We start from the raw sequence: 25173 nt of genomic DNA, 5'->3' as shown, positions 1-25173 counted from the left end.
CACCTACGCGTGCAAACCCTCGGGCGAGGGCCCGCTGCAACCCGCCGCGCGCCATCCCTTCCACGTACGCGTGCAAACCCTCGGGCGAGGGCCCGCCGCAACCCGCCCGCGCACCATCCCTTCCACCTACGCGTGCAAACCCTCGGGCGAGGGCCCGCTGCAACCCGCCGCGCGCCATCCCTTCCACGTACGCGTGCAAACCCTCGGGCGAGGGCCCGCCGCAACCCGCCCGCGCACCATCCCCTGCAGCCGTGCGTGCAAACCCTCGTGCGAGGGCCGGCCGCGCTCACCGGGCGCGTGCACGAAGTAGGCCAGGTAGAGGTCGAGCTCCTTGATGGTGACGCCGATGTGGTGGGGCTGCACGCAGAGGCCCGGGCTGGCGCACTGCGGCGCCTTGTAGAGGCGCTCGCCGTCGGTGCTCTCCAGCGGGACGCCCTTGAAGAGGATCACCATGACCAGGTCGAGGCGCCACACTTTGTCGGCCTGCCGCAGGCAGTCGATGCGCCGGATCTTGCCCTTCTGGTCGGGGTTGGAGAGGACGCAGCAAGGCACTTTCTTGCCCGTGACGGTGAGCACGAAGTCTTCGCGGCACTCGGGCCGGATGTCCTTGCGCAGCTTGGCCAGCAGGCGCGACGCCCACTTCTGCTTGACCTCGGCCTTCTCGCCCAGCAGCTCGTCCTTGACGGCCCGCTCCTCGTCCTTGGACATCCGCTTCTCGTGCTTCTTGAAGTACTTGCGCTTGCGCGCCTGCAGGTTGAACCAGGTGTAGGAGAAGGCGCGGACGTGGGGCAGCAGGGCCTCGATGAACGGGTGGAACTCATCCTGCGGGCAGAGCGAGCGGCGGTGGCGGCGGCGCTGGGAGCACGGCGGCGTCCCCGCGCGCGGGGTCCTGTCCCCCATCCCGGACATCGCACTCCCCGTCCTGATCCCAACCATCGTCTCCAGCCCCTGGGGACACGCGGGGTCCTGTCCCCCATCCCGGACATCGCACTCCCCGTCCTGCTCCCAACCATCGTCTCCAGACCCTGGGGACACGCGGGGTCCTGTCCCCCATCCCGGACATCGCACTCCCCGTCCTGATCCCAACCATCGTCTCCAGCCCCGGGGACACGCAGGGTCCTGTCCCCCATCCCGGACATCGCAGTCCCCGTCCTGATCCCAACCATCGTCTCCAGACCCTGGGGACACGCGGGGTCCTGTCCCCCATCCCGGACATCGCAGTCCCCATCCTGCTCCCAACCATCGTCTCCAGCCCCCGGGGACACGCGGGGTCCTGTCCCCCATCCCGGACATCGCACTCCCCGTCCTGCTCCCAACCATCGTCTCCAGCCCCCGGGGACACGCGGGGTCCTGTCCCCCATCCCGGACATCGCACTCCCCGTCCTGATCCCAACCATCGTCTCCAGCCCCCGGGGACACGCGGGGTCCTGTCCCCCATCCCGGACATCGCACTCCCCGTCCTGATCCCAACCATCGTCTCCAGCCCCTGGGGACACGCGGGGTCCTGTCCCCCATCCCGGACATCGCACTCCCCGTCCTGCTCCCAACCATCGTCTCCAGCCCCCGGGGACACGCGGGGTCCTGTCCCCCATCCCGGACATCGCACTCCCCGTCCTGATCCCAACCATCGTCTCCAGCCCCCGGGGACACGCGGGGTCCTGTCCCCCATCCCGGACATCGCACTCCCCGTCCTGCTCCCAACCATCGTCTCCAGCCCCGGGCACCGCACCGAGGCCAGGGACGCTCGGCCCTGGGAAGCGCCCCGAGCCCAGAGACACGAGGACCCGATCCCGGGAATCGCCCAAAGCCGCTCCGATCCCGGCTGCAGGGATCGCTCCGACACCCAAACAGCCCCGATCCCAGGAATCGCCCAGAGACGCCCGGCCCCGATCCCGGCCCCCGGCATCGCCCCACTCGCAGGGATGCAGGGCCCCGATCCCGGTCCTGGAGATCGCCGTGAGCCCAGGGATGCACAACGCCGATCCCGGATCCCGGGATCCCTCCGATCCCGGGGACACACGGCCCGGCTCCGGCAACCACCCCGATCCCGGATCCCGGGATCCCTCTGTCACACAGCAAACGTCGTCCAGCCCCGGCAACCGCTCCGATCCTGGATCCCGGGATCCCTCCGATCCCGGGGACACACGGCCCGGCTCCAGGAACTGCTCCGATCCCGGATCCCGGGATCCCTCCGGCACACAGCAAACGCCGCCCGGCCCCGGCAACCGCTCCAATCCCGGATCCTGGGATCCCTCTGGCACCAAGCAAATGTCGTCCAGCCCCGGCAACCGCTCCGATCCTGGATCCCGGGATCCCTCCGATCCCAGGGACACACGGCCCGGCTCCGGGAACCGCTCCGATCCCGGATCCCGGGATCCCTCCAGCACGCAGCAAACACCGCCCGGCCCCGGGAACCACTCCGATCCCGGATCCCGGGATCCTTCCGGTACGCAGCAAACACCGCCCGGCCCCGGGAACCACTCCGATCCTGGATCCCGGGATCCCTCCAATCCCGGGGACACACGGCCCGGCTCCGGGAACCGCTCCGATCCCGGATCCCGGGATCCCTCCGGCACCGAGCAAACGTCGTCCAGCCCCGGCAACCGCTCCGATCCCGGGGACACACAGCCCGGCCCCGGCAACCGCTCCGATCCCGGATCCCGGGATCCCTCCGGCACACAGCAAACGCCGCCCGGCTCCGGGAACCGCTCTGATCCCGGATCCCGGGACCCCTCCGGCACACAGCAAACGCTGCCCGGCCCGGGAACCGCTCCGATCCCGGATCGCGGGATCCCTCCGGCACGCAGCAAACGCCGCCCGGCCCCGGGAACCGCTCCGATCCCAGAAAAACACGGTTCGGCCTCGGGGAATCGGTCCGACCTTGGAGATGTCCAGCCCGGCCCCGGGAGAGCGCTGCCTCCGACTGTCCTGCTCTCGGGAACAGCCGCGCTCCGAAAGATGCCCGACGCGGGGAACAGCCGCGCTCCGGGTGTCCGCTCGGCTCCGGGAACAGTCCAGCTGTCGGCACCCAACACCGATCCGCTCGGCTCCCGGTGCCCAGGCGAATCCCGGGGTGGGGAACAGCCCGGCCGCGCTGCCGCTTCCCGCTCGGCTCCGGGAAAAACTCGGCTCCGGGAACAGCCCGGCTCCGGTGCGGATCCGCTCGGCTCCGGGAACAACTCGGCTCCGGGTGTCCCCGCCGTGTGCCGGGGTTGGCTCCCAACACCGATCCACTCGGCTCCGGGTGTCCCCGCCATGTGCTGGGGTCGGCTCCCAACACCGATCCGCTCCGCTCCGGGTGTCCCCGCCGTGTGCCGGGGTCGGCTCCCAACACCGATCCGCTCCGCTCCGGGTGTCCCCGCCGTGTGCCGGGGTCGGCTCCCAACACCGATCCGCTCGGCTCCAGGTGTCCCCTCCGAGTGCCGGGGTCGGCTCCCAACACCGATCCGCTCCGCTCCGGGTGTCCCCTCCGAGTGCCGGGGTCGGCTCCCAACACCGATCCGCTCGGCTCCAGGTGTCCCCTCCAAGTGCCGGGGTCGGCTCCCAACACCGATCCGCTCGGCTCCGGGTGTCCCCACCACGCTCCGGGGCTCCGCTCCCAACACCGATCTGCTCGGCTCCAGGTGTCCCCGCCGCGCTCCGGGTGTCCCCGCCGCGCTCCGGGGCTCCGCTCCCAACACCGATCCACTCAGCTCCAGGTGTTCCCGCTGCGCTCCGGGACTCCGCTCCCAACACTGATCCGCTCCGGGTGTCCCTGCCACGCTCCGAGTGTCCCCGCCACGCTCCGGGGCTCCGCTCCCAACACCGATCTGCTCGGCTCCAGGTGTCCCCGCCGCGCTCCGGGTGTCCCCGCCGCGCTCCGGGGCTCCGCTCCCAACACCGATCCGCTCGGCTCCGGGTGTCCCCGCCGCGCTCCGGGGCTCCACTCCCAACACCGATCCGCTCGGCTCCGGGTGTCCCCGCCGCGCTCCGGGGCTCCGCTCCCAACACCGATCCGCTCCGCTCCGGGTGTCCCCGCCGCGCTCCGGGGCTCCGCTCCCAACACCGATCCGCTCGGCTCCGGGTGTCCCCGCCGCGCTCCGGGGCTCCGCTCCCAACACCGATCCGCTCAGCTCCGGGTGTCCCCGCCGCGCTCCGGGGCTCCGCTCCCAACACCGATCCGCTCAGCTCCGGGTGTCCCCGCCGCGCTCCGGGTGTCCCCGCCACGCTCCGGGGCTCCACTCCCAACACCGATCCACTCCGCTCCGGGTGTCCCCGCCGCGCTCCGGGGCTCCGCTCCCAACACCGATCCGCTGGGCTCCGGGTGTCCCCGCCGCGCTCCGGGGCTCCACTCCCAACACCGATCCGCTCGGCTCCGGGTGTCCCCGCCGCGCTCCGGGTGTCCCCGCCATGCTCCGGGGCTCCACTCCCAACACCGATCCGCTCCGGGTGTCCCCGCCGCGCTCCAGGGCTCCGCTCCCAACACCGATCCGCTCGGCTCCGGGTGTCCCTGCCGCGCTCCGGGGCTCCGCTCCCAACACCGATCCACTCGGCTCCGGGTGTCCCCGCCACGCTCCGGGGCTCCGCTCCCAACACCGATCCGCTCGGCTCCAGGTGTCCCTGCCGCGCTCCGGGTGTCCCCGCCATGCTCCGGGGCTCCACTCCCAACACCGATCCGCTCCGGGTGTCCCCGCCGCGCTCCAGGGCTCCGCTCCCAACACCGATCCACTCAGCTCCGGGTGTCCCCGCTGCGCTCCGGGACTCCGCTCCCAACACTGATCCGCTCCGGGTGTCCCCTCCGAGTGCCGGGGCTCTGCTCCCAACACCGATCCGCTCGGCTCCGGGTGTCCCCTCCGAGTGCCGGGGCTCTGCTCCCAACACCGATCCGCTCGGCTCCGGGTGTCCCCGCCGCGCTCCGGGGCTCCGCTCCCAACACCGATCCGCTCGGCTCCGGGTGTCCCCGCCGCGCTCCGGGGCTCCGCTCCCAACACCGATCCGCTCGGCTCCGGGTGTCCCCGCCGCGCTCCGGGGCTCCGCTCCCAACACCGATCCGCTCGGCTCCGGGTGTCCCCGCCACGCTCCGGGGCTCCACTCCCAACACCGATCCGCTCGGCTCCGGGTGTCCCCGCCGCGCTCCGGGGCTCCGCTCCCAACACCGATCCGCTCGGCTCCGGGTGTCCCCGCCGCGCTCCGGGGCTCCGCTCCCAACACCCATCCGCTCGGCTCCGGGTGTCCCCACCGTGCTCTGGGTGTCCCCACCGTGCTCCGGGGTCGGCTCCGGGTGTCCCCACCGCGCTCCGGGTGTCCCCGCCGCGCTCCCAGCCCCGGGTTGGCTCCGTGAACGGCTCCGATCTCGGCTCCCGGCACGGCCCCGCCGCGCTCCCGCTTTCCCCGTCCCCCGTCCCTCCTCAGCTCCTGATGCCACCACCGTCCCCGGTCCCCGCTCGGCTCCTGATGCCACCACCGTCCCCGGTCCCCGCTCGGCTCCCGATGTCACCACCATCCGCTGTCCCTCCTCGGCTCCCGATGCCACCACCATCCCCGGTCCCCGCTCGGCTCCTGATGCCACCACCGTCCCCGGTCCCTGCTCAGCTCCCGGCGCCACCGCAGCCCTGGGTTGTCCCTGGTCCCTCCTCAGCTCCCGATGTCACCACTGTCCCCGGTCCCCGCTCAGCCACCACCATCCCCGGTCCCCACTCGGCTCCTGATGCCACCACCGTCCCCCGTCCCTGCTCAGCTCCCGGCGCCACCGCAGCCCTGGGTCGTCCCTGGTCCCTCCTCAGCTCCCGATGCCACCACTGTCCCCGGTCCCCACTCGGCTCCTGGTGCCACCACAGTTCCCGGTCCCTCCTCAGCTCCCGATGTCACCACTGTCCCCGGTCCCCGCTCAGCCACCGCCGTCCTCGGTCCCTCCTCGGCTCCCGATGCCACCGCCGTCCCCGGTCCCCGCTCAGCCACCGCCGTCCCCGGTCCCTCCTCGGCTCCCGATGCCACCGCCGTCCCCGGTCCCCGCTCAGCCACCGCCGTCCCCGGTCCCTCCTCGGCTCCCGATGCCACCGCCGTCCCCAGTCCCTCCTCGGCTCCCGATGCCACCGCCGTCCCCGGTCCCCGCTCAGCCACCGCCGTCCCCGGTCCCTCCTCGGCTCCCGATGCCACCGCCGTCCCCGGTCCCCGCTCAGCCACCGCCGTCCCCGGTCCCTCCTCGGCTCCCGATGCCACCGCCGTCCCCAGTCCCTCCTCGGCTCCCGATGCCACCGCCGTCCCCAGTCCCTCCTCAGCTCCCGATGCCACCGCCGTCCCCGGTCCCCGCTCAGCCACCGCCATCCCCAGTCCCTCCTCGGCTCCCGATGCCACCGCCGTCCCCGGTCCCCGCTCAGCCACCGCCGTCCCCGGTCCCTCCTCGGCTCCCGATGCCACCGCCCTCCCCGGTCCCCGCTCAGCCACCGCCGTCCCCGGTCCCTCCTCGGCTCCCGCAAAGTGTCTCCAGCCCGTCCCAGAGCTGCGACTCGGAGCCGGCCCCGTCCCCGCTCCAGGTCCCGCTCCGGGTCCCCGTCTGTCCCTGCTCCGGGTCCCTGCTCCAGGTCCCGCTCCGGGTCCCCGTCCCTGGTCTGGGTCCCCATTCCTGCTCCATGTCCCTGTCCCTGCTCCGGGTCTCTGTCCCCATTCCAGGTCCCTGCTCCGGGTCCCCGTCCCCGCTCTGTGTCCCCGTCCCTGCTCCAGGTCCCTGCTCCATGTCCCCGTCCCTGCTCCGGATCCCTGTCCCCGCTCCGGGTCCCCGTCCGTCCCTGCTCCGGGTCCCCGGCAGGTCCCCGTCCCCAGCAGGTCCCTGCTCCAGGTCCCCGTCCCCGCTCTGTGTCCCCGTCCCCGCTCTGGGTCCCTCACTCTGTGTCCCCGTCCCAGCTCCGGGTCCCTGCTCTGGGTCCCTGTCCCCGCTCCATGTCCCCTTCCCCACTGTGTCCCCGTCCCCGCTCCAGGTCCCTCACTCCGGGTCCCCGTCCCCGCTCCGGGTCCCCGTCCCCGCTCCGGGTCCCTGTCCCTGCTCCGGGTCCCTGTCCCCGCTCCGGGTCCCTGTCCCTGCTCCAGGTCCCCGTCCCTGCTCCAGGTCCCCGTCCCTGCTCCGGGTCCCTCGCTCCGGGTCCCTCACTCCGGGTCCCCGTCCCCGCTCCGGGTCCCTGTCCCCGCTCCGGGTCCCTGCTCCAGGTCCCCGTCCCTGCTCCGGGTCCCCGTCCCTGCTCCGGGTCCCTCACTCCAGGTCCCTCACTCCGGGTCCCTGCTCCAGGTCCCTCACTCCGGGTCCCTGCTCCGGGTCCCCGTCCCCGCTCTGGGTCCCTGCTCCGGGTCCCTGTCCCCGCTCTGGGTCCCTGTCCCTGCTCCGGGTCCCTGTCCCCGCTCTGGGTCCCCGTCCCCGCTCCGGGTCCGTCACTCCGTGTCCCCGTCCCCGCTCCGGGTCCCCGTCCCCGCTCCGTGTCCCCAGCGGGTCCCCGTCCCCATGTCCCCATCCCCGCTCTGGGTCCCCGTCCCTGCTCCGGGTCCCTCACTCCGGGTCTCCGTCCCCGCTCCGGGTCCCTGTCCCCGCTCCGGGTCCCCGTCCCTGCTCCGGGTCCCCGTCCCCGCTCCGTGTCCCCAGCAGGTCCCCGTCCCCATGTCCCCATCCCCGCTCTGGGTCCCCGTCCCTGCTCCGGGTCCCTCGCTCCGGGTCCCCGTCCCTGCTCCGGGTCCCCGTCCCTGCTCCGGGTCCCTCACTCCGGGTCTCCGTCCCTGCTCTGGGTCCCCGTCCCTGCTCCGGGTCCCTGCTCCGGGTCTCCGTCCCTGCTCTGGGTCCCCGTCCCTGCTCCGGGTCCCTGCTCCGGGTCTCCGTCCCCGCTCCGGGTCCCTGTCCCCGCTCCGGGTCCCCGTCCCTGCTCCGGGTCCCCGTCCCCGCTCCGTGTCCCCAGCAGGTCCCCGTCCCCATGTCCCCATCCCCGCTCTGGGTCCCCGTCCCTGCTCCGGGTCCCTCGCTCCGGGTCCCCGTCCCTGCTCCGGGTCCCCGTCCCTGCTCCGGGTCCCTCACTCCGGGTCTCCGTCCCCGCTCCGGGTCCCTGTCCCTGCTCCGGGTCCCTGTCCCCGCTCCGGGTCCCTGTCCCTGTGTCCCCAGCGAGTCCCCGTCCCCCCGTGTCCCCGTCCCCGGCGGGTCCCCATGTCCCCAGCGGGTCCCCGTGTCCCTGTGTCCCCATCCCTGGCGGGTCCCCGTCCCCGTGTCCCCGTCCCCCCGGCGGGTCCCCGTCCCTGGCGGGTCCCCGTCCCCGTCCCTGTGTCCCCCCGTCCCCATGTCCCCGTGTCCCCGTCCCCCCAGCGGGTCCCCGTCCCTGGCGGGTCCCCGTCCCCCCATCCCCGTGTCCCCGTCCCCGTCCCCCCCGGCGGGTCCCCGTGTCCCCGTCCCCGTCCCCATGTCCCCGTGTCCCCGGCGGGTCCCTACCATTGCGGCGACGCATCCCGGCCGGGGCGGCAGCAGCGATTCGGCTCCCCGGAGCCGGCGGGGCAGAACCGGGGGGGGGGGGTTAACGGGGTGGGGGGGGGAATTGGGGCTATGGGGGGGGAGGAGTTATGGGGGGGGATCCCGGCTCGGGGGGGGGGAGGAGTCTGGTGGGGGGGGGGCTGGCTTCAGCTGGGGGGGCTCCGGTTCGGGGGGGGGGCTCCGGTTCGGGGGGTCCCGGTTCTGGTTTGGGGGGAGGTCCCGGTTCGGGGGGGGGTCTCGGCTGGGGGGGGGTTCCCAGTTCAGGGAGGGTTCCTGATCCTGGTCTGGGGGGGGGGGTCCCGGTTTGAGGAGGGGGTCCTGATCCCGGTCCGGAGGGGGGGGGTCCCGGTTTGAGGAGGGGGTCCTGGTCCCGGGGTCCGGGTTTGGGGGGGGGTCCCGGTCCGGGAGGGGGGGCTTTCCCGGTCCGGGGGTTTCCCGGTTCGGGGGTCCCGGTTTGGGGGGGGGTTTTCCCGGTTCGGGGGTCCCGGTGCCGGTGCGGGGGGGGTCCCGGTTCGGGGGGGGGGGGTTTCCCGGTTCGGGGGGGTCCCGGTGCCGGTGCGGGGGGGGGGGGTCCCGGTTCGGGGGTCCCGGAGCCGGAGCGGGGGGGGGTTTTCCCGGTTCGGGGGTCCCGGTGCGGGGGGGTCCCGGTTCGGGGGTCCCGGTGCGGGGGGGGGTCCCGGTTCGGGGGTCCCGGAGCGGGGGGGGGGTCCCGGTTCGGGGGTCCCGGTGCCGGTCCCGGTTCGGGGGTCCCGGAGCGGGGGGGGGGGGTCCCGGTTCGGGGGTCCCGGAGCCGGAGCGGGGGGGGGGTCCCGGTTCGGGGGTCCCGGTGCGGGGGGGGGTCCCGGAGCCGGAGCGGGGCCCGGCCGAGCCGCCGCCGCCGCCGCCAGCGGAGCGGAGCGCGCGCCGCCCCCCCCCGCCCCCCCGCCCCTCTTTTTGGCACCGGCACCCGGCGCCGGGGCAGCCAATGGCAGCGCGGGGGGGGGGGGGGCGCCGCCCCATTGGCGGAGCGGGGTGGGGGGGCGGGACCCGCGGGGCGGGGGGGGGAGTCGCGCGCGGGGGGGGGGGCCGCTCCCGCCAAGTTCGGGCACGGGACGGGGGGCGGGGCCGGAGGGGCGGGGCAGGGGCGGGGCCTGCGGGGGGGCGGGGCCGGAGGGGGCGGGGCCTGCGGGGGGCGGGGCCTGCGGGGGGCACGGGAGGGGACCGGGTAATGACCCCCCCCAGTAACGAACCCGGTAACGAACCCGGATAACGAACTCGGTAATGAACCCGGTAACGAATCTCAGGTAACGAACCCCAGTAACGACTCCCCCCCGGTAACGAAGCCCCAGTAATGAACCTCCCGGCACACGTGTGTGAACACGCCTGGGCCCCCCCCACACGCCTCGCACACGCGTGTGAACACGCCTGGGCCCCCCCCACACGCCTCGCACACGCGTGTGAACACGCCTGGGCCCCCGCACACGCCTCGCACACGCGTGTGAACACGCCTGGGCCCTGCACACGCCTCGCACACGCGTGTGAACACGCCTGGGCCCCCCGCACACGCCTCGCACACGCGTGTGAACACGCCTGGGCCCTGCACACGCCTCGCACACGCGTGTGAACACGCCTGGGCCCCCCGCACACGCCTCGCACACGTGTGTGAACACGCCTGGGCCCCCTGCACACGCCTCGCACACGCGTGTGAACACACCTGGGCCCCCGCACACGCATCGCACACGCGTGTGAACACGCCTGGGCCCCCGCACACGCCTCGCACACGCGTGAACACGTGTGTGCCCTGCTGCTGCCGCTGCCTTGTCAGGAGGGCTGAAACTCTCCAAAAAGCAGGGAAACGCCCCAAACCCTGGGCGGGGGCGGGGGGGGGCCGACGTGCCCCGGCCCCGTGCGAGGCCCCACGCGACGTGACAGGGGGTCGCGGCCGCGCACGAGGGGTCACGGCCACACGTGACACACACGTGCACGAGGGCTCGCGGCCACGCACGACGGGCCACAGCCGTGCACGAGGGCTCGTGGCCGTGCACGAGGGGTCGCAGCCGTGCACAAGGGGTCACGGCCGTGCACGAGGGGTCACAGCTGGACACGAGGAGTCACACACGTGCACGAGGGGTCGCGGCCACGCACGAAGGGTCACGGCCACGCACGAGGGCTCGTGGCCGTGCATGAGGAGTCACAGCGGTGCACGAGGGCTCGTGGCCATGCACGAGGGGTCGCAGCCGTGTGGGGGGGGTCACAGCCGTGCACGAGGGGTCACGGCCACGCACGAGGGGTCACGGCCATGCACGAGGGGTCGCAGCTGTGCCTGAGGGGTCACGGCCGTGCACGAGGGCTCACGGCCACGCACGAGGGGTCACGGCCACGCACAAGGGGTCACGGCCGTGCACAAGGGGTCATGGCCGCACACGAGGGCTCACGGCCGCGCACGAGGGCTCATGGCCACGCACGAGGGGTCGCAGCCGTGCACGAGGGCTCACGGCTGTGCACGAGGGGTCGCGGCCATGCACGAGGGTTTGCAGCCGTGCATGAGGGGTCACAGCCGTGCACGAGGGCTCGCGGCCGCGCACGAGGGTTTGCAGCCGTGCACGAGGGGTCACGGCCGTGCACGAGGGCTCATGGCCACGCACGAGGGGTCGCAGCCGTGCACGAGGGCTCACGGCTGTGCACGAGGGGTCGCGGCCATGCACGAGGGTTTGCAGCTGTGCATGAGGGGTCACAGCCGTGCACGAGGGCTCGCGGCCGCGCACGAGGGTTTGCAGCCGTGCACGAGGGGTCACGGCCGTGCACGAGGGGTCACGGCCGCACACGAGGGCTCATGGCCACGCACGAGGGGTCGCAGCCATGCACGAGGGTTTGCAGCCGTGCACGAGGGCTCGCGGCCGCGCACGCCGACGCAGGGAGCACCCCGAGCCCCCGGCCCCGAACCGGCGCTGCCCAAAGCGCCCGTGAGAGGCGCCCGGCACGGAGGGACCCAGGCGTCCGGGGCGCCTCCCCTCCCCGCACAGGGCAGCGGACCCAGGCGTCCGGGCCGGGCGGCACCATCGGCCTCGCACGGGGAGGGGCTCCCGGATGCCTGGGCCCCTGCCCCGGTTCAGCAGAGGCTCCCGGACGCCTGGGCCCCTGCCCCACTATGGCCAGAGAGGGAGATTCAGCAGGAAGAGCAAAAGGAGCCCCGGACGCCTGGGCCCGCCCGGACGCCTGGGCCCCCTCCCTCCACACCTCGGGGAGGCCAATGGGGTTGGTGAGGTCGACGCAGAAAGGTCCGGAGGCCCCGGACGCCTGGGCCCGCCCGGACGCCTGGGCCCGCCCGGACGCCTGGCCGAGGCCGGTGGGCGAAGGGAACCCAGGACGCCTGGGCCCGCCCGGACGCCTGGGCCCCGACGTCACCTCCGCGAGGACAAAGGAGGCCGCCGAGCCGAGGGGAACGGGGTCGGACGCCCCGGACGCCTGGGCCCACTCGGACGCCTGGGCCCCCTCCCTCCACACCTCGGAGAGGCCAATGGGGTTGGTGAGGTCGACGCAGAAAGGTCCGGAGGCCCTGGACGCCTGGGCCCGCCCGGACGCCTGGGCCCGCCCGGACGCCTGGCCGAGGCCGGTGGGCGAAGGGAACCCGGACGCCTGGGCCCGCCCGGACGCCTGGGCCCCGACGTCACCTCCGCGAGGACAAAGGAGGCCGCCGAGCCGAGGGGAACGGGGTCGGACGCCCCGGACGCCTGGGCCCACCCGGACGCCTGGGCCCCCTCCCTCCACACCTCGGGGAGGCCAATGGGATTGGTGAGGTCGACGCAGAAAGGTCCGGAGGCCCCGGACGCCTGGGCCCACCCGGACGCCTGGGCCCGCCCGGACGCCTGGCCGAGGCCGGTGGGCGAAGGGAACCCGGACGCCTGGGCCCGCCCGGACGCCTGGGCCCCGACGTCACCTCCGCGAGGACAAAGGAGGCCGCCGAGCCGAGGGGAACGGGGTCGGACGCCCCGGACGCCTGGGCCCACCCGGACGCCTGGGCCCCCTCCCTCCACACCTCGGGGAGGCCAATGGGATTGGTGAGGTCGACGCAGAAAGGTCCGGAGGCCCCGGACGCCTGGGCCCACCCGGACGCCTGGGCCCCCTCCCTCCACACCTCGGGGAGGCCAATGGGATTGGTGAGGTCGACGCAGAAAGGTCCGGAGGCCCCGGACGCCTGGGCCCACCCGGACGCCTGGGCCCGCCCGGACGCCTGGCCGAGGCCGGTGGGCGAAGGGAACCCGGACGCCTGGGCCCGCCCGGACGCCTGGGCCCCCACGTCACCTCCGCGAGGACAAAGGAGGCCGCCGAGCCGAGGGGAACGGGGTCGGACGCCCCGGACGCCTGGGCCCACGCCACCGCTTGGGCGAGGCCGGCGGGCGAAGGGAACCCGGGGACGCCTGGGCCCGCCCGGACGCCTGGGCCCCGCCGGGGCGGGGGAGAAGGGGGGGGGGACGCCGCGCGCGCAGCCCGGGCTGCAATTGGCTGCCGGGGGCCGCAGTGGAGCCGCAGCGGCGGGCGAAGCCACGTTGCCGCGTCGGCAGCTGCAGGCGCCCGGCACGGCGCCAGCGCCGGGGGGGAGAGGGGCCGCCGCCGCCAAAGCCGGCCCAAATCCCCCCAAAACGCAGCGCCCCCCCCCCGGCTTCTTCCCGGAGACGTCGGGCGCCATCGGTGCAGCCCCCCCCCCCGCTGCCTTCCCCCCCCCCCCCCCGGCTTCGCGGCGGGAGAAAAGAACCCGAAAAAGCCGATCTTTCCGCCAAAAAACCTCCTCCCCCCCCCTCGGCGGCCCCTTCCTCCGGGGCTGCCAAGAGCCGCCGCCGCTCCCGCCCCGGGGCCGGGCCGGGGCCCCGCGCGGGGTGGGGGGGGACGGGGCCCCGGCGTCCCCCCCATCCCCCCCCCCCCCCCAGCTGGCACCAGGCCCCATCGCCACCGGCGGGCCCAGGCGTCCGGGCGGCAGCATGAGCTGCGCGGGCCTGGCCGGGGGACCCAGGCGTCCGGGTGGATTGGGGTTGGGGGGGACCCAGGTGTCCGGGTGGATCGGGGTTGGGGGGGGGGGACAGGGTGTTCGGGTGGCCCCCGGGAGGGCCCAGGAGTCCGGGCGGATCAAGAAGGGCCCAGGAGTCCGGGTGGATTGAGACGGGCCCAGGCGTCCGGGTGGCTCAGGGTGGGGGGGACCCAGGTGTCCGGGTGGATCGGGTTGGGGGGGGGGGGGACAGGGTGTTCAGGTGACCCCCAGGAGGGCCCAGGCGTCCGGGCAGATCAAGAAGGGCCCAGGAGTCCGGGTAGATTGGGAGGGACCCAGGCGTCCGGGTGGATTGAGAAGGGCCCAGGCGTCCGGGTGGCTCGGGAGAGGGACCCAGGTGTTCGGGCAGCCCCTGGGAGGGCCCAGGCGTCCGGGCAGATCGGGGGTATCCAGGCAGCCGGGCCGTCCGGGAAGGGCCCAGGCGTCCGGGCGGCTCCGTGCAGAACGTGCTAGATTGTTCCTGCAGGGGACCCAGGCGTCCGGGCCCCCCCCCCCAAAGCAGGGACCCAGGCGTCCGGGCCCCCGCAAAGCAAGGACCCAGGCGTCCGGGCCCCCCCCAGGCAAGGACCCAGGCGTCCGGGGCCCCCCCCAAGCAAGGACCCAGGCGTCCGGGCCCCCCCCAGGCAAGGACCCAGGCGTCCGGGGCCCCCCCAAGCAGGGACCCAGGCGTCCGGGCCCCCCCAAGCAGGGACCCAGGCGTCCGGGCCCCCCCAAGCAGGGACCCAGGCGTCCGGGGCCCCCCCAAGCAGGGACCCAGGCGTCCGGGCCCCCCCCAAAGCAGGGACCCAGGCGTCCGGGCCCCCCCCAAGCAGGGACCCAGGCGTCCAGGCCCCCCCCCCCCAAAGCAAGGACCCAGGCGTCCGGGCCCCCCCCCCAAAGCAAGGACCCAGGCGTCCGGGCCCCCCCCCAAAGCAGGGACCCAGGTGTCCGGGCCCCCCCCCCAAAGCAGGGACCCAGGCGTCCGGGCCCCCCCCCCCAAGCAGGGACCCAGGCGTCCGGCCCCCCCCCAAGCAGGGACCCAGGCGTCCGGGCCGGGGGCTTTGCCGCGCCGCAGCGCAGGGGCTGCTGCGGGTTGGCAGCGACGGGCCCAGGCGTCCGGCCGCCCCCCCCCCCCCCCCCCCCCCCCCCGCAGAGGGCCCAGGCGTCCGGGCCCGGCCCCGCTCGGCCCCCGAGCCCCGCGCAGCCGCCGCCGTCCAAAAAAGCTTTTTGCGGCAGGGGCCGCGGGGGGGGCCGGGGGGGGCCGGGGGTCCCCGGCGGCGCTGGGGCTGCGGCGGAGCACACGCGTGGGGCGCGGAGCACACGTGTGGGGCGTGCACGGGGGGCACCGAGCACCCACGTTGCACGCAGGGGGCGCAGAGCACACGCGTGGGGCGTGCACGGGGGGCACCGAGCACCCACGTTGCACGCAGGGGGCGCAGAGCACACGCGTGGGGCGTGCACGGGGGGCACCGAGCACCCACGTTGCACGCAGGGGGTGCAGAGCACACGTGTGGGGCGTGCACGGGGGGCACCGAGCACCCACGTTGCACGCAGGGGGCGCAGAGCACACGCGTGGGGCGTGCACGGGGGGCACCGAGCACCCACGCTGCACGCAGGGGCGCAGAGCACACGCGTGGGGCGTGCACGGGGGGCACCGAGCACCCACGTTGCACGCAGGGGGCGCAGAGCACACGCGTGGGGCGTGCACGGGGGGCACCGAGCACCCACGCTGCACGCAGGGGGCGCAGAGCACACGTGTGGGGCGTGCACGGGGGGCACCGAGCACCCACGTTGCACGCAGGGGGTGCAGAGCACACGCGTGGGGCGTGCACGGGGGGCAGAGCACACGCGTGGGGCGTGCACGGGGGCACCGAGCACCCACGTTGCACGCAGGGGGGGCAGAGCACACGCGTGGGGCGTGCACGGGGGGCACCGAGCACCCACGTTGCACGCAGGGGGGGCAGAGCACACGCGTGGGGCGTGCACGGGGGCACCGAGCACCCATGTTGCACGCAGGGGGTGCAGAGCACACGCGTGGGGCGTGCACGGGGGGCAGAGCACACGCGTGGGGCGTGCACGGGGGGCACCGAGCACCCACGTTGCACGCAGGGGGCGCAGAGCACACGCGTGGGGCGTGCACGGGGGGCACCGAGCACCCACGCTGCACGCAGGGGGTGCAGAGCACACGCGTGGGGCGTGCACGGGGGGCACCGAGCACCCATGCTGCACGCAGGGGGTGCAGAGCACACGCGTGGGGCGTGCACGGGGGCACCGAGCACCCACGTTGCACGCAGGGGGCGCAGAGCACACGCGTGGGGCGTGCACGGGGGGCACCGAGCACCCACGCTGCACGCAGGGGTGCAGAGCACACGCGTGGGGCGTGCACGGGGGGCACCGAGCACCCACGCTGCACGCAGGGGGTGCAGAGCACACGCGTGGGGCGTGCACGGGGGGCAGAGCACACGCGTGGGGCGTGCACGGGGGGCACCGAGCACCCATGCTGCACGCAGGGGGCGCAGAGCACACGCGTGGGGCGTGCACGGGGGGCACCGAGCACCCACGCTGCACGCAGGGGGTGCAGAGCACACGCGTGGGGCGTGCACGGGGGGCACCGAGCACCCACGCTGCACGCAGGGGTGCAGAGCACACGCGTGGGGCGTGCACGGGGGGCACCGAGCACCCACGTTGCACGCAGGGGGTGCAGAGCACACGCGTGGGGCGTGCACGGGGGCACCGAGCACCCACGCTGCACGCAGGGGGTGCAGAGCACACGCGTGGGGCGTGCACGGGGGGCACCGAGCACCCACGTTGCACGCAGGGGGTGCAGAGCACACGCGTGGGGCGTGCACGGGGGGCACCGAGCACCCACGCTGCACGCAGGGGGCGCAGAGCACACGCGTGGGGCGTGCACGGGGGGCACCGAGCACCCACGCTGCACGCAGGGGGCGCAGAGCACACGCGTGGGGCGTGCACGGGGGCACCGAGCACCCACGCTGCACGCAGGGGGCGCAGAGCACACGCGTGGGGCGTGCACAGGGGGCACCGAGCACCCACGTTGCACGCAGGGGGCGCAGAGCACACGCGTGGGGCGTGCACGGGGGGCACCGAGCACCCACGTTGCACGCAGGGGGGGCAGAGCACACGCGTGGGGCGTGCACGGGGGGCACCGAGCACCCACGTTGCACGCAGGGGGCGCAGAGCACACGCGTGGGGCGTGCACGGGGGGCACCGAGCACCCACGTTGCACGCAGGGGGTGCAGAGCACACGCGTGGGGCGTGCACGGGGGGCAGAGCACACGCGTGGGGCGTGCACGGGGGGCACCGAGCACCCACGCTGCACGCAGGGGGCGCAGAGCACACGCGTGGGGCGTGCACGGGGGGCACCGAGCACCCACGTTGCACGCAGGGGGTGCAGAGCACACGCGTGGGGCGCGCACGGGGGGCACCGAGCACCCACGTTGCACGCACGGGGGGCAGAGCACACGCGTGGGGCGTGCACGGGGGGCACCGAGCACCCACGTTGCACGCAGGGGGCGCAGAGCACACGCGTGGGGCGTGCACGGGGGGCACCGAGCACCCACGCTGCACGCAGGGGGCGCAGAGCACACGCGTGGGGCGTGCACGGGGGGCACCGAGCACCCACGTTGCACGCAGGGGGTGCAGAGCACACGCGTGGGGTGTGCACGGGGGGCACCGAGCACCCACGTTGCACGCACGGGGGGCAGAGCACACGCGTGGGGCGTGCAAGGGGGCGACCCCCCCCCCGCGCCTCCCTGCACCCACCGCTTGCACACGCGTGTGCGACGCCCCGGCCCGAGCGGCGCCCGCGCGGGGAAACCCAAAACAAGTAAACGGGACCCCCCCGGCCCCCCCGCGGTGGGTCCCGGCCCCCCGGCCCCCCCGGCCCCCGCCACCCTCGGGGGGGGGGGCTCCTTCCTCCCCCTTTTTTGCTTTTCTGCTTTTTTTAAATGGCTTTAAATTTGGGGCCGTTTTGCTTTTTTTAATTGCTTTAATTTTTTTGCTTTTGCAATTTGCTTTAAACCTTTCGCTTTTTGTGGGGTTTTTTCAAAATTGCTTTAATTTTTTTTGCCTTTTTTGCCTTTTAAATCGCTTTGGTTTTTTTGCCTTTTTGCTTTTTTTAACTGCTTTGATTTTTTGCTTTTTTCCTTTTTTTTAACTGCTTGGACTTTTTTCGCTATTTACCTTTTTAAAATCGCTTAATTTTTTTTTGCCTTTTAAAATTGCTTCCTTTTTTTTTTTTTGCTTTTTCTAAAATCGCTTTAATTTTTTTTATTCCGCCTTTTCTAAATTTAATTTTTTTGCTTCTTCATTTATTTTTTTTAAAAAAAACACCTTTGCAGCTCGGTTCCCCCCCACCTCGCTGCCGCCGGCTTTCCCCCCGCCGCCGGCGCCCTGCCTCCCCCCCCGCCCCCCCGGGCCTCCCCGCCGCCCCCTTTTTTGTTTGTTTTTTCCCCATTTTACTTTTCCGCCTCCTTCGCTTTTTTAATTTTTAATTTGGCGGTTTTGCTTATTTTTTTCGGTTTTTTTACCGGGGCGACGCCTCTGGCCCCGCGGGCGCCTGTCGCCGCGGCTCCCGAGCGGGTGCTGCGCCGCGCTGCACGGGGCTGCACGGCGCTCGGCACGGCACGGCGCTTTGCACGGCTTCGTGCTTTGCACGGGGCTGCACGGGGCACGGCGCTGCGCTTTGCACGGCGCTGCATTTTGCACGGCTTCGTGCTTTGCACGGCGCTCGGCACGGCGCTGCGCTTTGCACGGCGTCACGCTTTGCACGGCGCTGCATTTCGCACGCCTTTGTGTTTTGCACGGCGCCGCTCGGGGCACGGCGCTGCGTTTCGCACAGCTTTATGCTCTGCACGGCGCTGCATTTTGCACGGCACCACGCTTTGCACGGCGCTGCACGGGGCACGGCGCTTTGCACAGCCTTGTGCTTTGCACGGCACCACGCTTCGCATGGCGCCACGCTTCACACGGCGCTGCATTTCACACACCTTTGTGCTTTGCACGGCGCTGCACGGGGCACGGCGCTTTGCACAGTCTTGTGCTTTGCACGGCGCCGCGCTTTGCATGGTTCACGCTTTGCACGGCGTCACGCTTCGCACGGCACTGCATTTCACACACCTTTGTGCTTTGCACGGCGCTGCACGGGGCACGGTGCTTTGCACAGCCTTGTGCTTTGCACGGCATCACGCTTTGCACAGCATCACGCTTTGCACGGCGCTGCATTTCACACGCCTTTGTGCTCTGCACGGCGCCGCACGGGGCACGGCGCCGCATTTCGCACGGCACCACGCTTTGCACGGCGCTGCACGGGGCACGGCGCTTTGCACAGCCTTGTGCTTTGCACGGCGCTACGCTTTGCATGGCGTCACGCTTTGCATGGTGCACGCTTCGCACGGCGTCACGCTTCGCACGGCGCTGCACGGGGCACGGCACTGCATTTCGCACGGCTTTATGCTCTGCACGGCGCTGCATTTCGCACGGCGCTTTGCACAGCCTTGTGCTTTGCACGGCGTCACGCTTCGCACGCCTTTGTGCTTTGCACGGCGCTGCACGGGGCACGGCGCTGCATTTCACACGGCTTTATGCTCTGCACGGCGCTGCATTTCGCACGGCGCTTTGCACAGCCTTGTGCTTTGCACAGCGTCACGCTTCGCACGGCGCACGCTTCGCACGGCGTCACGCCTCGCACGGCGCCCGAGGAGCCGGCGGGACCCCGCAGCAGGCGGCGCCGCCGGCCGCGACCCCCCCGGCCCCAACCCGCCCGGTGCGGGCGAAAGCGGCTCCAAGGGGGAGCGTGTGCGTACACACGCGTGTGCATGCACGCACGGCGCACACGAGGGAACACACGCGTGCACGAGGGAGCGGGGCGCGGGGGTGCGTACGTGTGCAGTGACGTGCGTGCACACGCCAGCACACGCGTGCGCAGCCGGCAATTGCGCGTGGGCGCAGGGGGGCTGCGCACACGTGAGCACATGTGTGCAATTGCACGCGCATGGGCACAGAGGAGCTGCGCACACGGGAGCACGTACACGTGCAGCGTGCATCGCACGCGGGCGCAGGGCAGCTGTGCACAGGCAAGCACACACGTGTGCAATTGCACACATGCACGGGGGAGCCGGGCACACGTGTGTGCACCTGCAGACACGGGTGGGGGAGGCGGGTGCACGCCAGCACACACGTGTGCAATTGCACACATGCACAGAGGAGCCGGGCGCACGCGTGTGCACCCACACACATGCACGGGGGAGCTGGGTGCATGCCAGCACACGCGTGTGCACCCACACACATGCACGGGGAGATGGGCACACGCGTGTGCACCCGCACACATGCACGGGGGAGACGGGCACACGCCAGCACACACGTGTGCAATTGCACACATGCGTGGGGGAGCCGGGCGCACACGTGTGCACTCACACACATGCACGGGGGAGGTGGGCACACACCAGCACACACGTGTGCAATTGCACACATGCACGGGGGAGCCGGGCGCATGCCAGCACACACGTGTGCAATTGCACACATGCATGGGGAGCCGGGCACACGCGTGTGCACCCACACACGTGCACGAGGGAGCCGGGCACAGGCGTGTGCAATTGCACACATGCACGGGGAGCCGGGCACACGCGTGTGCACCCACACACGTGCACGAGGGAGCCGGGCACACACGTGTGCAATTGCACACATGCACGGGGAGCCGGGCACACGCGTGTGCACCCACACACGTGCACGAGGGAGCCGGGCACAGGCGTGTGCAATTGCACACATGCACGGGGAGCCGGGCACAGGCGTGTGCACCCACACACGTGCACAAGGGAGCCGGGCACAGGCGTGTGCAATTGCACACATGCACGGGGAGCCGGGCACACGCGTGTGCACCCACACACGTGCACGAGGGAGCCGGGCACAGGCGTGTGCAATTGCACACATGCACGGGGAGCCGGGCACAGGCGTGTGCACCCACACACGTGCACAAGGGAGCCGGGCACAGGCGTGTGCAATTGCACACATGCACGGGGAGCCGGGCACACGCGTGTGCAATTGCACACATGCACGGGGAGCCGGGCACACGCGTGTGCACCCACACACGTGCACGGGGGAGCCGGGCACACGCGTGTGCAATTGCACACATGCACGGGGGAGCCGGGCACACGCGTGTGCGCCCGCCGACAGGGGTGGGGGAGGCGGGCGCGGGGCAGCACACGCGTGTGCGCCGCGGCCGCCCGGGCAGAAGGTGCGAGAAGGCGCCGCTGGCAGCGGCCCAGAGCCGCCAGGCGCAAACAGCCGGCGCCGCCCGGGGCGGCAGCCAAAACCGGGGGGAATTACCCAAAAAAAGGGAAAATTGATGAAAAATCCCCCCCCCCCGCGGCCCCAAACTGCCCCGATTCTGCCCCGTTTCGGCCTCCCCCCCCCCCAAAAAAAACACCCCTTGCATTGGGGGGGGGGGGGCGAACAAACTAAAAAACGCCTTTTGCAGGGTTTTTACCCCGGCCCAAAAAAGGACCTTTTTTGCAACGGGTTGGGGGGGGGTTTCTGCCCGCCCCCCCCCCAGGTGCGCGGTGATTGCACCCGGGTCGGGGGGGGAAAAATACCCGGGGGAGCGGGGGGGCTGCAACCTCCCCCCCCCCGGGGGGCAGCGTCGCCCCGCGCTCGCGAGGGCAAAACGCGAGAATACGTGCGGAAAAAGATAATAAAAATAATAAAAATAATAAAAATAATAAAAATAATAAAAATAATAAAAATAATAAAAATAATAAAAATAATAAAAATAATAAAAATAATAAAAATAATAAAAATAATAAAAATAATAAATGAAAGCAGCGGGACCAGAGGCCGGGAAGGAGGGCGAGGAGCGCCGGGGGCCGTCCCGCCCGGGCGTTTTTCCCCCTTCCCCAAAACGTCCCTTTTTGCAACCGTTTGGCTCCGCGCTAACACAAGCGCGGAAATAAAGCGTAAAAAAATTAACTTAAATCCGACCGAATTGAGGCAACAAGCCCCCGCCCCGGGCGACGCTCCCCCCCCCCCCCAGCAACGCCCCCGGGTGAGAATTTTTACACCCGGGGATATAAACACATTCCCCCCCCCCCCCGGCGACCCCTCGCACGAGGACGCACGAGCGCTCACGGAGCCACGCAGGGTGCACGGGGCTGCACCGACCCTTCGCACGAGGACGCACGAGCGCTCGCCGCCGCACCAGGAGCCACGCAGGGTGCACTGAGCCTTTGCACGAGGATGCACGAGTGCTCACAGCCACACCAGGAGCCACGCAGGGTGCACTGAGCCTTTGCACGAGTGCTCACAGCCGCACCAGGAGCCACACAGGGTGCACCGAGCCTTTGCACGAGGATGCACGAGTGCTCACAGCCGCACCAGGAGCCACGCAGGGTGCACTGAGCCTTTGCACGAGTGCTCACAGCCGCACCAGGAGCCACGCAGGGTGCACTGAGCCTTTGCACGAGGACGCACGAGCGCTCGCCGCCGCACCAGGAGCCACGCAGGGTGCACGGGGGTGCACCGACCCTTTGCACGAGGATGCACGAGTGCTCACAGATGCACCAGGAGCCACGCAGGGTGCACGGGACTGCACCGACCCTTCGCACGAGGACGCACGAGCGCTCACAGCTGCACCAGGAGCCGCACGGGGTGCGCCGACCCTTTGCACGAGGACGCACGAGCACTCACAGATGCACCAGGAGCCACGCAGGGTGCACGGGACTGCACCGAGCCTTCGCACGAGGACGCACGAGCGCTCACAGCCGCACCAGGAGCCACGCAGGGTGCACGGGGGTGCACCGACCCTTCGCACGAGGATGCACGAGCGCTCACAGCTGCACCAGGAGCCGCACGGGGTGCGCCGACCCTTTGCACGAGGACGCACGAGCACTCACAGATGCACCAGGAGCCACGCAGGGTGCACGGGACTGCACCGAGCCTTCGCACGAGGACGCACGAGCGCTCACAGCCGCACCAGGAGCCACGCAGGGTGCACGGGGGTGCACCGACCCTTCGCACGAGGATGCACGAGTGCTCACAGATGCACCGGGAGCTGCACAGGGTGCATGGGGGTGCACCGACCCTTTGCACGAGGATGCACGAGCGCTCACAGATGCACCGGGAGCCACGCAGGGTGCACCAAGCTTTTGCACGAGGATGCACAAGCGCTCACGGCCGCACCAGGAGCCGCACGGGGGTGCACCGACCCTTCGCAGGAGGACGCACGAGCGCTCACGGCCGCACCAGGAGCCGCACGGGGTGCACGGGGGTGCACCGACCCTTCGCACGAGGACGCACGGGGAGCCCGGCGGGGGGGGGGGTCCCGGGCAGAGTAAAGGGGGGGACCCCACAGCCCCCACCCCAAACACATCCACACTGGGGGGGGGCACCCCCCATCACCGGACCCCCCCCCAGTACCAGATCCCCCCCCAGTACTGGACCCTCCCGGTATCGGACCCCCCCCAGTACCAGTACCGGACACCCCACATATTGGACCCCCCCCGGTACCGGACCCCCCCCCCATTACTGGACACCTTCCCCCGGTTCTGGACCCCCCCCCATTATTGGACCCCCCCCCAGTACCAGACCCCCCCTGCCCCCATTACCGCACCCCCCCCCCCAGTATCAGACACCCGCCCCGGTACCGGACCCCCCCCCATTATTGGACCCCCCCACCCCAGTACCGGACCCCCCCCCCATTACTGGAACCCCCCCCCGGTATCAGACCCCCCCCCCCGGTTCCGGACCCCCCCCCAGGTACTGGAACCCCCCCATTATTGGACCCCCCCCCGGTACCGGACCCCCCCCCATTACCGGACCCCCCCCCCCGGTTCCAGACGCCCCCCCCCATTACCGGACCCCCCCCCCATTACCGGACCCCCCCCCCATTACCGGACCCCCCCCCCGGTTCCAGACGCCCCCCCCCATTACCGGACCCCCCCCCATTACCGGAACCCCCCCCCCCGGGACCGGACCCCCCCATTACCGGACCCCCCCCCATTACCGGACCCCCCCCAATACCGGACCCCCCCCATTACCGGACCCCCCCCATTACCGGACCCCCCCCCGGTACCGGCCCCCCCGCACCTGGGTGAGGCAGTAGGGCGAGTACATGGCGGCGGCGGCGGCGGCCCCCCCTCAGCGCCGGGGGGACATGGCGGGACCGGCCCGGCCCGAACCGAACCGAACCGAACCGGCCCGAACCGAACCGAACCGGCCCGAACCGAACCGGCCCGAACCGGCCCCGGCGGCGGCGGCGGCGAAACTTGGGGCGAACTTGGGCGCCCGCCGCACTTTTGCCGGCGGGAAGAGCCGCGCCGGCCCCGCCCCCCGCCCGGAGCCACGCCCCCCGCCCGGAGCCACGCCCCCCGCCCGGGGCCACGCCCCCTGCCCCACCCCGCCCCCCGCTCCACCCCGCCCCCTGCTCCACCCCGCCCCCTGCTCCTCCGGACACGCCCCCTGCTCCTCTCCCCCCCTTCTCGGTCCAAGCCCCGCCCCCTTTCTCGATCAGGCCCCGCCCTCTCCCGGTAGGCCCCGCCCCCTGTCGGCCTCCGCGGGGAGTCCCGCCCCCACCGGGCACTTGGGGGGGTTGGGGGGGGGCACGGGGGGGACGTGGGGGGGGTCGGGGGAGGTCGGGGGCACGAGGGGTCCAGGTGTCCGGGGGGGCCCAGGCGTCCAGGGGACCCAGGTGTCCGGGGGGGCCCAGGCGTCCGGGGGGGCCCAGGCATCCGGGGGACCAGGTGTCTGGGGGGGCCCAGGTGTCCGGGGGGGCCCAGGCATCTGGGGGCCCAGGTGTCCGGGGGGGCCCAGGCATCCGGGGGGACCCAGGTGTCCGGGGGGGCCCAGGCGTCCGGGGGCCCAGGTGTCTGGGGGGGCCCAGGCATCCGGGGGACCAGGTGTCTGGGGGGGCCCAGGTGTCCGGGGGGGCCCAGGTGTCCGGGGGCCCAGGTGTCCGGGGGGGCCCAGGTGTCCAGGGGGGCTCAGGGGTTCGGGGGACCCAGGTGTCCGGGGGGGCCCAGGCGTCCGGGGGACCCAGGTGTCCGGGGGGGCCCAGGCGTCTGGGGGGGGCTCAGGGGTTCGGGGGACCCAGGTGTCCGGGGAGCCCAGGTGTCCGGGGGGGCCCAGGCGTCCGGGGGGGGCTCAGGGGTTCGGGGGGCCCAGGCGTCCAGGGGACCCAGGTGTCCGGGGGGGACCCAGGTGTCCGGGGGGCCCAGGTGTCCGGGGGGGCCCAGGCGTCCGGGGGGGCTCAGGTGTCCGGGGGACCCAGGCGTCCAGGGGACCCAGGTGTCCGGGGGGGACCCAGGTGTCCGGGGGCCAGGTGTCCGGGGGGGCCCAGGCGTCCGGGGGGGGCTCAGGGGTTCGGGGGACCCAGGCGTCCAGGGGACCCAGGTGTCCGGGGGGGACCCAGGTGTCCGGGGGGCCCAGGTGTCCGGGGGGGCCCAGGCGTCCGGGAGGCCCAGGTGTCTGGGGGGGCCCAGGCGTCCGGGGGGGCCCAGGTGTCCGGGGGGGCCCAGGTGTCCGGGGGGGGGCCCAGGTGGCCGGGGGGGCCCAGGTGTCTGGGGGGGCCCAGGTGTCTGGGGGGGGCCAGGCGTCCGGGGGGGCCCAGGTGTCCGGGGGGCCCAGGTGTCCGGGGGAGGGGCCCAGGTGTCCAGGGGGCCCAGGTGTCCGGGGGGGCCCAGGCGTCCGGGGG

The 25173-nt window shown here is 72.6% G+C and overlaps 1 protein-coding gene across 1 annotated transcript in view; it reads right to left on the bottom strand.

Annotated features, from left to right (window-relative positions):
* The window catches only part of NFIX (nuclear factor I X), a 34877-nt gene extending 11175 nt beyond the window's left edge, over nucleotides 1-23702 (bottom strand). Inside the window, exons 1-2 of the mRNA XM_068922692.1 lie at nucleotides 23571-23702; nucleotides 291-822 (exon numbers count right to left, since the gene is read on the bottom strand). Of these exons, the coding sequence (XP_068778793.1) occupies nucleotides 291-822; nucleotides 23571-23597 (559 nt within the window). The 5' untranslated portion in view covers nucleotides 23598-23702. The remainder of the gene's footprint in view (nucleotides 1-290; nucleotides 823-23570) is intronic.
* Nucleotides 23703-25173: the final 1471 nt, after the last annotated feature.

This window comes from Struthio camelus, chromosome 31 (assembly GCF_040807025.1).
Source record: "Struthio camelus isolate bStrCam1 chromosome 31, bStrCam1.hap1, whole genome shotgun sequence".
Lineage (NCBI taxonomy): Eukaryota > Metazoa > Chordata > Aves > Struthioniformes > Struthionidae > Struthio > Struthio camelus.
Note: the sequence above shows the minus strand (reverse complement) of the source record. Positions and strands in the feature narration are given on the sequence as shown.